At 37.9% G+C, this 12,506-nt stretch overlaps 1 protein-coding gene across 3 annotated transcripts in view; it reads left to right on the top strand.

The window, feature by feature from the left end:
* Window positions 1–12,506, top strand: part of TEX10 (testis expressed 10) — a 59,891-nt gene that overhangs the window by 13,506 nt on the left and 33,879 nt on the right. For all 3 annotated transcript variants that reach the window (XM_075744596.1, XM_075744594.1, XM_075744595.1), the window contains exons 7-8: window positions 2,145–2,383; window positions 7,024–7,159. In XM_075744596.1, the coding sequence (XP_075600711.1) occupies window positions 2,145–2,383; window positions 7,024–7,159 (375 nt within the window). The remainder of the gene's footprint in view (window positions 1–2,144; window positions 2,384–7,023; window positions 7,160–12,506) is intronic.

Raw genomic sequence — 12,506 nt, 5'->3', positions numbered from 1 at the left:
TATTAAGTTTTTAATGTTGGAAAAGAAAACATTGGGTATTGCTTGAAGATCTGTAGAGAAGCTTTTATAGGGAGGTAGCATTGCTTTGGATTGAGAACCTTTGGTGGTTCTTTGTAAAAGTATTGTATAGGAAGTCATCTGAATAGCATCCAGCAGAAATTAAAATGCTATCTTAGAGAAGTGAAAATATTGTATTGAATGCTTGATCTGGAATTTTCATATTGCTAAATGGTGATTTGTGTTAGACTAGTTTTGTATTTCTGCATGTTTTCTTCAGTTGACTGCTGAATTACATCAAAACATAGTAAAAAACTTTTTTTTTCCACCCACATCTACTCTTCTATAGTTATATAACAAGGCTGGATAAATACAACTGGGAGGGGAGGTGGGACACATTGTGCCTATCCTGTATGGCAAAGCAGTACTGGAGCAGGAGAAGTCAAACACTCACATTTCTTCATTATTGAGCTGGCAGAGCGTGTGCACCTTTTTTTTTTTTTCTGGTACAGGCCTGTAGCAGGTTGTCTTCCCTGTCAGCTGCCAGATGTGAGGCTATATTCATGCAAAGTTTGTTCTGGAGTCATTCTGTGCCATTGCTGTCCATGTACAACACTGGTGTATGTACAATGAGAATCAGCTGGTGTCTGTCTTGGTTTCAAATACTTTCAAACTGTGCCACTGGAGATTGAGCTGTAGTAGCAGAAGCAGCTTTTCTTATACTAAGGGTCTACCATGGTGCAGGTATACTTGAGGCTGAAATCCTATTTGATATTTTGACTGTTGCATTTTCTCTTCCTGGAAGGGCACATAGATCAGAGGTACAGCAGAGCTCTTCATTAAGTGCTTTCATTTCAACTAAGTCTTGCCCATTAAGTTCATAAAGCCAAAAGGTGGTTTGCTTTTCTGGGGTTTGACCTGAACACCCTTCCTTGAAACTGAAAATCTCAGAATTAGTAGTTAGGCAATGCAACCATCTTGTCTCGTAGATGACACCCTGACTAACTGTACTACTGTTGATCCTTCTGCACTTTGCTACTAAGTTTTGCCCCATTCTTGCACTTCAGAATAAATACATTGTTGGATATATGCAGGAGAAACAATCTGTGAAACTCTCTTTTTTTTGTATTTTTATTTTGACTGTTACTTCAAGACTTCTGGAAACTTAGCTTCATACCATGAAAATAAAAACAGTTGCTTTTGTTTTCCTTGCTTACTAAATATATTGGGTTAAAGGCCTGCATTTGGAAAACTTGCATGGTATTTTGAGGCTTTCTTCTCCAGTTTGCAAAATGTTGCAGAACTTTACCACAGTACTACTGATGGCACTTAGTATCTACATATTCTGAACATGAAAAAGTTATTAGCATTTATGCCATGTGTAAGTGATGTCCACAGGTTGAGATGTATTTGTTCACATTGTAGTGGTTGACTCTGAACTGAAGGGTGACTACACTTACATTAGCGCAGGTTAAAGTGCTTTTTGTTATTTTCTTTTCACAGCTCTACTTTTGTGTTCTGAATGTCGGTATTCATATTTTGCAGCTTTCTGTAGATAAATGCTGTGATTTATTTTTTTTATACTATGAGTGGCTAATCAGCAAGTAGAGAGGTTGTAACATTATGTGTCAAGTTGCAATACCCTTGATTCATTTCTTGATATCCCTTAATTTTGTCTTTCAAACCTCTGTAGGACAACAGGGTGGTCCTGCAGAATATTGTGATGGTGAAAAATGTGTTTCTGATTCCACATGAGTTTGGAAAAAAGTACACAAATTGATTTCTCTGTGCTGTTCATGGTGCTTTTTGTTATTGTGTGATAATGACAAAATCCATGTGATTCCTCACAGAAGAAACACAGAAGAGACTGGAACAGGAGAAACCAGACATAGAGATACAATTTAGAGTTTTGGTTGTCGCTGCCACTATAAAGAAATACACATTTTGGTGGCAGAAAACAAATATTCAAGTACCCACATGACAAATACAAAGACTTTTAAAATGTGTATTGGCTTTAAAATTTTAACACTTAAATTTTTTTTTTCTACATAGTATAATTTCTACCGAAGTAACGACTATTAAAAGACACAAACTATTTTCTTCTTTTAAAAATATCTTTCTCTCCTTTTTTCCGCTCTTCCCCTTAGCAACAAGTATTGTATGACATCCTCAAACAGTGTAGACCATCTCTTACTGAACTTAACCTTGTGTGACATAATGGTTTCACTAGCAAGCACTTCAACACTTCAGATGGATTCTGGTTGGCTGGACATGATAAGGAAATTTGTAACAGATACACTTCAGGATGGCAGCAAACTGAATAGCAAGCAGGTGAACAGATTGCTTGGTGTGACTTGGAGACTAATGCAAATACAGCAAAACAAAGGTAAGATATGAGTAGTTTCTGGAATGCAAAATTATGCACTGTCAAAGAGCTTGAGTTATTCTAGCATTTTCAGGTCAATTCATCTTATATCCTCAGTTGTGACATCATAATGTATTTTGTCTGTAGAGATAAATTGAATGTTATAGTCATATCCCTGCGTGTAGCATTGAAAACTGCTTGATTTTTAGGAATACTGTTAGATTCATACTGTTGATATGCAAAGTATTAATATATTTGTGTGTCTTGTTTTCTGGTTTTACTTAAGATATTCTTATGAATGGGGAGATGTGTTTTCTTCATTGAAAAAAAATTTACTAGGATGTAGAGGTACATGATACTTCTAAATAAGAATTGGAGTCTTAAATAATTAACATAGCTGGTAGACTCCTTTGAGTACTGTCAGATGACCGTTCTAGTTCTGTGATGACATGAAATGCCAAGATAGTTCTGATGGAAGCTGCTGTAGAATATTTTCCAAGGGGTTTGATTTGAATTATTTTCCAAGAGGAAACATATTTCCAGTTGTGACTTGCAGGACCAGTACAGTATTTGAGTATTTTGGCTTGGCTTTTTTTTTTGTTTTCAAGTACTATTCAGTTGTGTTCCAGATGAGGCCTTGGTTGATATATCTGTTAAGGGATTGATGTAGGACTTCTTTAAGAAAGGAATTTTTCAGTAAGTCTAAAGGTGGTAGGGGTCTATTGTGTCTTACCAGTCTGGTAGAGGTGAATTCCACAGCCAAGTAGAGTTTATAGAAAATGCTTTGCCCTTAGCAGCAGGTTTTATTGTTAGTGTTGTAAGATGAAAAGATGTCAAACGTCCCTCAAATATATTTTGGTAGTTAGTTGTATCTCCTTCCAAATCCATTTTAATTAGGAATCTGTCTATTCCTATGTCCCCAGTGACAAAGACAGTAAGTAATCACTCCTGTCTGCACTCCAAATTTAGCTTCCTGTTGAAGGCATATAATAGTCCAGTCAGAGATGTGCCTGTTTTACCAGCTGAGCTAAAGCAGAAGAGTTACTACTCAGGAAATAGTTTCCAAACTATTGTTAGACTGTTACATCAGATACTTCGTGCTTTTCCTTGTAATGAAACATTGATTTTTCTTTTGTCTACCACATTTACCAAATAGTGGATAATGGGTGGTGTTTTTCTAACTAAAGTGGCCATTGTAGTGCAATAATTTTCCTCAGGAATGTGGAAAATAAATAAGCTTAAAAAAAGTTGAAATTTAATTCCAAAAGATTAATATGTATGAATCTTGTCTGATGATCCTGTAAAGGTTCAGGAATTTCACTGCAAGTAGGAATATCTTTACCTCATGAATCTGTATCTGTTTGTGTGGACAACTTATCCCTTCAAGATAATCCTTGTGCAGTACTAAAAGCTTGATTAGATGTCAGATTATGGTTCATTTACTAGCTGTAGAGGAAATACAGCCTTGACATGCTGGAAAAATGGGCTGATGGCTCAACAAAGAGAAGCCCTGCACCTGGGGAGGAACAACCCCATACATCTGTATGTGCTGGGGGCTGACCAGCTGGAAAGCAGCTGTACAATATTTTCCAATATTCTATTGGATATTTCCAATATCCAGTATTCCAGGGGGTCCTGGCAGACACCACGTTGAACATGAGGCAGCAATGGGCTCTTGTGGCAAAGGCGGCCAGTGGTGTCCTGGGCTGCATTAGGAGGAGTGTTGCCAGCAGGTTAAGGGAGGTGATCCTTCCCTTCTCCTCTGCACTGGTGAGGCCACACCTGGAATGCTGTGTGCAGTTTTGGTCTCCCCAATACAAGAGAGACATGGACACACTGGAGAGAGTGCAGCGAAGGGCCACAAAGATGGTGAATACACTGGACCATCTCTCCTATGAGGAAAGGCTAAGAGAGTTGGGACTGGTGTGGAGGAGAGAAGGCTCAGGGGGCATCTCATCAATGTGTTTAAATATCTGAAGGGAGGGTGCAAAGAAGGAGCCGGGCTCTTTTCAGTGGTGTCCGGTGACAAGACCAAGAGGCAATGGGCACAAACTGAAACCCTGGAGATGCTGTCTGAACATCGGGAACACCCTTTTTCACTGTTAGGGTGACCAAGCACTGACACAGATTGCCCAGAGACGTTGTGGAGTCTTCATCCTTGGAGATATTCTGAAGCTGTCTGGACAATGGTTGTGGGCATCCAGATCTAGGTGATCCTGCTTCAGCAGGGGTGTTGAACCAGATGATCTCCAGAGGTCCCTTCCTACCTCAACTACTGTGTGATTCTGTGGAGGAAGAAAAGCTTCCTTCCTTGATGTTGTGGTGGTTTGTTTTTTTTTTTTTAATTTGATGGTGCTCTAGAAATTCTGAACTTTATTGTGTCAAATGATACTGCAAAAGATGGTACATACAAAAAAAATAACTCTGAATTGTTTAAAACATATCTGACATTGAGATTAAAGGCCTGGAAGGGTATGTCTTTTTTGGAAGACAGTGCAAAAAAAAAAAAAAAAGAATCATTACAATAAAATTTTTTTTAGAACGCAATGGAAATCAAAAGAGCGGAAATTTAGATGGAAAAAACAAAGAGCTGATGAATGAGAGATTAAGAAAGACCATCGTCAACCTCCTGTGCATTATGCCACAATAGCACGGTGGTATCTTTGCAGTCACATTTTTCAGAATTGCCTATTTTGAGTAGCTATTTATGCTGGGGTGAAATGCACCTTTTTTTGTGGACGTCTAGAAGAGCTTTGAGCTGTGACATCTGAAGATTTCTCTCTGTTGTTTAAGATCAAACTCTGGATCTGCTCTCTGTAATTAGGAGGTCAGCTCCTTTCTTGGATCTCTCAGGTATGACTTTAGCAGCAGCTTGCCTACTAGATGCATTTTTGATAACTTTTCTTCGAGTAACGAAGAGAGCACACTCAGGTACTTCAGAAGGAGGCTTGCCATCTGCCAGTTAAAAATCATGAAGACTTTGGCTGCATTTTGGAAGTCTGTATAATGTGGACCTTTTAAGTACTACCTTTTAAGAATACGTTTTTAAATTGCTTCTGTTTTTAAACTCATCATGTTCATATGACGCAATTCAACTAGCAGGATCTGCTTTACTGAATGTGCCACAGAAACTTATTGGAAGGTGGCTGAATGTTCTACACACTTAGAATATTTATTTCTTATTCTGTTTAAGTTCACAGTTCATCAATTAGCTAAAAACTACATAAAGGTTTAATTGTTACTCAGTTAAGAATAAGCAAGTGTTCTGTTTTAGAAATGCTGTCCAATACGAATCTCTACCTGAAGAGTATATGAATTGAGTAAGTTGATGCTCCTGATGCAACGAACTTAGTAATTTATCTTAATTTAAATCCATTCTAATATTTGATGTATTTTTCTGTTGACAAATATGTTAGATTTCAACTTCTAAATGACTCCCTGCGTTACGCTTGAGTATGACCCGTTTCAAGTGCTTTTTGTAGTGTGTGTTTTAGTGAGAATCCCTATATGATAACTTAAATATGTTCCCTGATAAGTGTTTTACTGATGAAGAGCAGCCCCTGACTGGATCTGGAATCATTTTTAGGATGGAGCATTCTTGTAGCTGTGGGCAGAAGTAGCTCTGTTCAGTGTGGAACACAAAATTATATCTGTTTTTGAATACATAACTTACTAAGACTGCTGTGTACACCTGAGTGGAAAGACAAAGGTTTCCCAGTCTTGGTTTATGAAGATAATGAAATGATTGCTGCTACTTATGTATATCTTGACAGAAATGAATTCATTTCTGGACCCCAAGCTCTTCTGAGGCAAATTGAATCAAGTCTCATACCCTTCATATATTTCTTAACTTTTCAGATGCTTCCCCATTCTTTTCAGGCTTGTCTTCTCTGAATTCAGATATTTGTATGATTTTTTTTTTTTCCCCACACTTCCAGTTGTTTATTCTGATTTCCAAAGAAAATGCTTGGTCCGTTTCTCTGTGTGCTATAACTCTGCACTTGCTGACTGGTTTTAGCAAACTTTGACATAAGGGTAGCACTTTCATACATTGTTTTAAGTCTGGTGATAATATACAGCTGACGAGAGCTTCAGAGAAGAAAAGGTTGCAGTGCGAGTTTAGCAGTTCTCTCTGTAGTTGCTTACCAATAGCCTCTCAAGGTATGTATTTTCTGGTTAATCAGCAAATGTGATTTGGAGCCAGCTGATTCAAAGACATGGAGAGCTGATATGGCTGGTGTGTGTGGCAGGGAGAGGCAGATGGTATAGAGAGAACTGAAGGCACCATGGCAGTGAGGTTTGGGTGAGTAAAGGAGAAGATTGATGTGGCATTACTGCACTAGGGGAAGAGGATGTGGAAGATAGCAGTGGAAATTTATTGGTTCTCAGCTATGTTGCAACCTGTTCACTGCCTTGTCTCAAGAATATCTGTGAAGTTTTTCACTTACGTGGGGTCTCCATTCATGTGGCTCTTTCACAAACTGCACAGGAAGGTGATGCTTCAATGGTTTAGAAGTCTATCCCAGTAGTTGTTTTAAAACATTTTCATACTTCCCTGTAGAGTTAAATGTACATAGTTGCATATACAGATTGTAGCTCTTCTGTGTATGTATAAAATCAGAAGAAGCACTACTTCAGATTTTCATATGTTTTCTTTCTAGTGGCAACAGAACCCTTGATAAAAGCAGTATACACATTATACCAGCAAAGGAATCTCCTCTTTCCTGTTCGTACATTGCTTTTGAAATTTTTTAGCAGAGTTTACCAAAAAGAAGATTTGAGGACTCAAAGAATCAGGTAAACCCCATTATTCTTTCTAATTTCAACACAGTATGTTTATTTTAAAAGTTAGAAAACTGAATTTCTATGTAGATACTATAAAACTTCATTCTGAATCTGTTTTGGCACTGTGTCACTGAAATTTAGGTTCTCTGTGCGTTGTGAAATTGAGATGTGTATTAGCTCAGTTGTCCTTTTTCCTTAACATAAGTACTAGGTAGATCTTAATGATGTAAAATTTAACTTGAAGTACATTGCTGCAAGCTCATTGTTAGGCTGCATAGTAGTCAGAAGATGTGTCAAGATTGTGCAGCTGTAGCCATGGAGCCCTTCCATTACTTCAGTGTGAGGTCGTGGACTTGTGACTTAGTGCCTTTGGTGCTTCTGGTAGTCCATGTCTAGCTTTTTATACTTATTTTCTTTAAGAAAAGTATTTTTCTATTGTTTTGGGTGTGTAATTCTACAAAGACTAGGTTTAAGAAAATGTTCTTGTCCTTTGGGTTCCCAGTTTCATGCATCTATTAGATATCTGACTTTCTTCAAGTAAGGACATCATTCTTTATATTGCTGCTGTTACACTTTTTCATCATAAGATTTGTCCAAATTGTCTCCAAGTCTTAACTTTTCCAGAATGTATTTTTCAGCCAAGTCATCTGGTTCCAGCTACATAAAATCCTTCAACACAGTTCAGGCTGCCTTAATCCTATCTCGGTTTAGAACTGCAAAGGGACATAAGATCATACCCATGATACCTGTTTCTGCTACTGGGAAGGAATCAAACCAGGGCCCCCAGAAGTACTGGTATTCACTAGCAGAAGTCAAGCTTTGGGAAGACCGTTCTTTTCTGCAACTCCTTTGCTTTGTTAAGTCTTGTACTCTGGTATTGCCTGCTACACATAATTAGATCTACAGCCAGAAATATCTAATGCTACCCCATGAACATTGTAAAATGTATCGGGAATTTCAAAGACAGGAAAGAGTCTAGGGAATATCCCATTTTCCTCCTCTTTTCACCCAGAATGAAAAAGAGATCTTTTTTTATACTGACTAGTTTCCCTGAGGTTAGCTAACCACTGTTGTTTGTACTTACCTGGAAGTCTTGAGCTTCTCATCCAGTTTCATGTGATCATCTATCTAGAAAGCTTTAACTTTCTATCTTTAGACATCACAAATAGCAGTAGTTTTCCTGCTGTTCCTCTGAGTCTCCTACATGGAATTGTGACATGGTAGTGACAGAAGGATGAAATCTCAAAAATTCTTTACAAAAAGGATAGTTGTACTTGTCTGACAAGACATTTTAAGATGACATAATGTTTGTGTACTGTACTGATCCATTTCTTTCCTTTAGAAACAAGTGGTGTTTCTTCCATTTCTTCAAGATACAGACTGTGCAGTAGATCCTGGAAGACATTCGTGTTGTTCCATTCAGTTTGACGTCATAGCTCCTCCAGCCCTCCTGTGACTGCTCTCCTCATCTTATTTTTTTTATTTCTTATTTTCTGAGAAGCTTGTCAAGAGCAGCCTAAGAGGAGCAGAATTTGTGTTGGAACATTTTCCAAGGACATTTAAGTGAAACTGTTTATTTTTTAGGTGTATCTGATTCAAAGGCCGGGTAGGAGCCCTGTGAAAGAAAACTTGATTGATTAATTACAAGGTTCAGAATTAATATTTTGGTCTGGATGTTACTTATCTTCACCTTTAATTGCTACACACGTATGCGTAGCCCTTGTGTGTGTATATATGCATATACAGTGTGTGTATGTATGTATACACATGCATATATATATATGCTGGTAGAGACTTAAAAGGCTATTTAGCCTCACAGCCTGCCTTCAATACTGACCTATGTGAGATGCTATAGGAAGAAGGCAAAAATTACTTTTCCATGGTGCTCTAAGCTTCCAACCATTTGAAGCCTGTACTTCCTCACTGAGTAGAACTTCTGTGTGTTAGTATCACTCAGTGGATATCTTTTCCATGAGCTTTTCTGGTCATTCATTGGATCGGTCTAAATCAAGAGCAACTGCAGCATCCTCTGGCAAGGAGTGACAAAGCTCAGCTGTCTGAAGACCAGCTTCTTTTGGCTTTTTTTTTTTTGATCCTGGCTTTTTCTAGCTTCATTTGATACCAGCACCCACTTCTTCTGTGGGAAGAGAAAGCAAACACTTTATTCCCATCCACCACGTACATGTCAAGTGTTTTGAGACCTCTGTTGAGCCTACCTCTACCTCACCCACTTCAGTTGTCTTTTCTCCAGGCTTTTCCTACTGTTAAACACCATCTGTCTATGCAAGGCCCTTCCCTGTTATGTCATGGATACTTAGTTTCCTTAAAAACTAAGGGAGGGATTTTGGTGATTTTTTTTTTTTTTTTTTTTTTTTTGTGTGGGATTTTGTCAGGTCTTTTGAAAACAAAATAATTTTTATCATCATTATGCTACTCTGGTTGACACAAAGACCTACTTTCAACTTTTTGATTTGCACTCAGCAGCTTCTTTCATGTAATCATCACTTTAGTAGTAAGCTGATGAAATGCTTTTGGTTTATAAATGATACTTGATTTGATAAGCCAAGGTGTCATGGAAATTGTAGCCTGTGAAAGACAGGGATTGGTCTATAGGATTGTTTCAGCTGGAGCTAGAAAGGATAAATAAAAGCAGGTCTATAATGGGGGTTGTCAAGTTTTAAAGCTCCGCATTGAAGACATTTAAAGGAAAGAAAAAAAACTAATTAGTGAAGTTTCCTGAAGTATGAACAGACCAATTGATTGGAATGTGGAAGGAGGCCTGGAGAATCAAGTCATAAATATAAATAAAAATTTGTCTTAGGTGAGGGAAGAGCTTGTCCAAGGTTTTTTTGCTGTTTCCTGACCAGCTTTTAGGGAGTGTTTATGGTAAACAGCACTTATACAGACTAGGAAAAAAGGAATTGATAAGCGAACCGGTTTCATTCTTATTTTTCTGACAAGTAGGTTAGGAATAGCAATTCTAAATGTCAAGCTGATTTTTTTTTTTTTCATAGGATGTGAAAATAGCAAAAGCTTCTTAACAATTACACTATAGGATAAGGGAAGAAGAGGGTCTGAAATTAGGTTACAAGTTGACCTTCAATATAAATAATACCTTGTCACATTTTTCAGTAAGATAATTATGATTCGTGTCAAACACAAGGGATGGCCAGAGTCCTCAGATATGCAAACAACAGTGCTATAAACAAGATTGAGTTGAATGTTGCCAAATTAATGTAAAAGAAGAGAATTAGGTAAATTTTATTCCAGAAACCTGAGAGAACTGGTGTGTGAAAATGCACATAGTAAGAACTTTGACTATTACCTTTAAAGGCAGGTAATGCAATCTGGATTTGGTATAAAAGATGGCATCTCACTTGAAGAATAGGAGTGTGTACAATGGAGTACAGTATGTAGGTGACAACAGTGGGAGTGGTAAAACTGGAGAGAGTCTGCTTATGCAGTTCCTCAGAGCTCTTTTGACGCTGAACTTCATCTTATTAACGACCAGCACACAAAGCAGGAGCGTGCCAGTATAAACTTTCTGGTGACATATAGTTCAGGAGCATTAGCTGAACAGAGGAAATAAGAAATAAACCAGAAGAACTGGATTACCTCAGGGAATGGTTGAAGAAGGAAGAGATGTATTTGTGCAAAATAAAAATTGGTGCACTTTGTTACTAACAGGATTTTTTTAAATGTAAAATTGAACCAGGCAGTTTCAAACAATAATCCTATGATTGATCTTTCCCCTTCTATATGCTGTAGTATATGTACTAAGGTTGTGGAAAAAAAGCAAGTGTAAATTTTTAAGATGGTAAATTGTAGCAGAAGATACATGGAAGTATTATAATGTTTGAACAAGATCATTTGATACCTCATTCAGCTGACTTAATTTGTAGTTATTTATGCCCAAGAAAGCCCAAATTCTAAGAGCTGCAGGCAGGGGTAACCTAAGCTATGAATTCCTTCCACTGATGTTTAAATTCACTGAAACACCTCAGTTGTGCTTGCTTGAGAGTGGATAAAGTCAATAGAAAGCTAGATGTTCCAGCAGGACAATTAAGATCTTATGTAAATAAAAGCCTCTTTAAATTTAGCAAGTGCAGAATCTGGTCAGCTGAATGCAGTGAAATCCGTGGCCCAGATAGGTATGCAGGGAGGTCGAAAAGGTTGTCTCATGTGAAAGTGAGGCTGTCATTTGTCATCCATGAAAAACCATGGTGACTGTGGGGAGGTTCTGTGTGACTGGAAAAAGACCGTTAGTAACCTGTCTTGAAGAGAATCTGGGGAATTTCAGGATGATGAACCTCCGCTCAGGCCCTGGAAAGATTATGCAGCCTCCTGGCTTGGAATTAATTTCTGAACATGTGAGGGACAAGCAGGTTGTCAGGAACAAGTTGGGATGTATATAAGAGCAAATCATGCTTTACCAGTACGATAACCGTCTGTGATGAATGACTGGCTGCATAGACAAGGGGAGAGTGTTTGACACAGTTCACTTTCTTAATACCTTGCTTGCTGAGCAGCAGCAATAGTAAGAAGAGGAACTGGGGGTTATGGTATATGCCAAGCTGAATGTAAATGAACTGTGCATTCCCACTACGAGTGTAAGGCAAACCCTCGTGGGATACTTTAGGAGGAACGTGGCCTGCAGATTGACTGAAATTCCTATCTGTCTTTGGTCAGTACTGGTGAGGCCATACCTGTAATGCTGCATCTGGCTTTGGCAGGAGCAAATTAGGAGTTTAGTGGAGCTATACTGTAAAATGTTGAGGGCTCAACCATTAAATTTTGAAGTAGGGAGCTTGATGTTCAGTTCTGCGTTAAAAAGTCATGGTAGAAAGTTTATCTCTTGGCATTTCTTCATTCTGATTTTTTTAATGTCAGGTTTCCTTTTCTAATTGCTAATCCTGCAAATTCAACTAAATGATTCTTCTAGTTTTCCTTCATGCTTTCTTTCTATTGTGCTTTCTACATTTGGAGCGTGCAGCTTAGTAATGACCTGTTTTGATGTTCAGGGCAACATAAATGACTGTGTTAGCTCTGTATGGCTTGTGCATAGAGTAGGGATTTGGTTCGGTCCCTAAAGTTTTTGGTGTAGTTTTGAATATACGGAGGCAGCAGATCTGTTAAGAAAGTATCTTAATAGTAGAACCTTAGGAGAGCCAAGTTTGAAGCAATCTGCCTGAATGCCGTAGGAATCCAGTGGTAAAACTATAACTGGGATTCAGGAATCCTTACTTTAATTAGTGTGAACTATTAAATAGCACTTTAAAAATTTGCTTTAGAATTTGGAAAGTGTTAGTAAAAGACCTACCTGAAAATCTTCATTACAGTAATTCAGTATTTTTTATAA

Source organism: Balearica regulorum, chromosome 2 (assembly GCF_011004875.1).
Source record: "Balearica regulorum gibbericeps isolate bBalReg1 chromosome 2, bBalReg1.pri, whole genome shotgun sequence".
In the NCBI taxonomy this organism is placed as follows: domain Eukaryota; kingdom Metazoa; phylum Chordata; class Aves; order Gruiformes; family Gruidae; genus Balearica; species Balearica regulorum.
The sequence above is the reverse complement of the archived record's forward strand: the minus strand, read 5'-3'. Positions and strand labels throughout refer to the sequence as shown.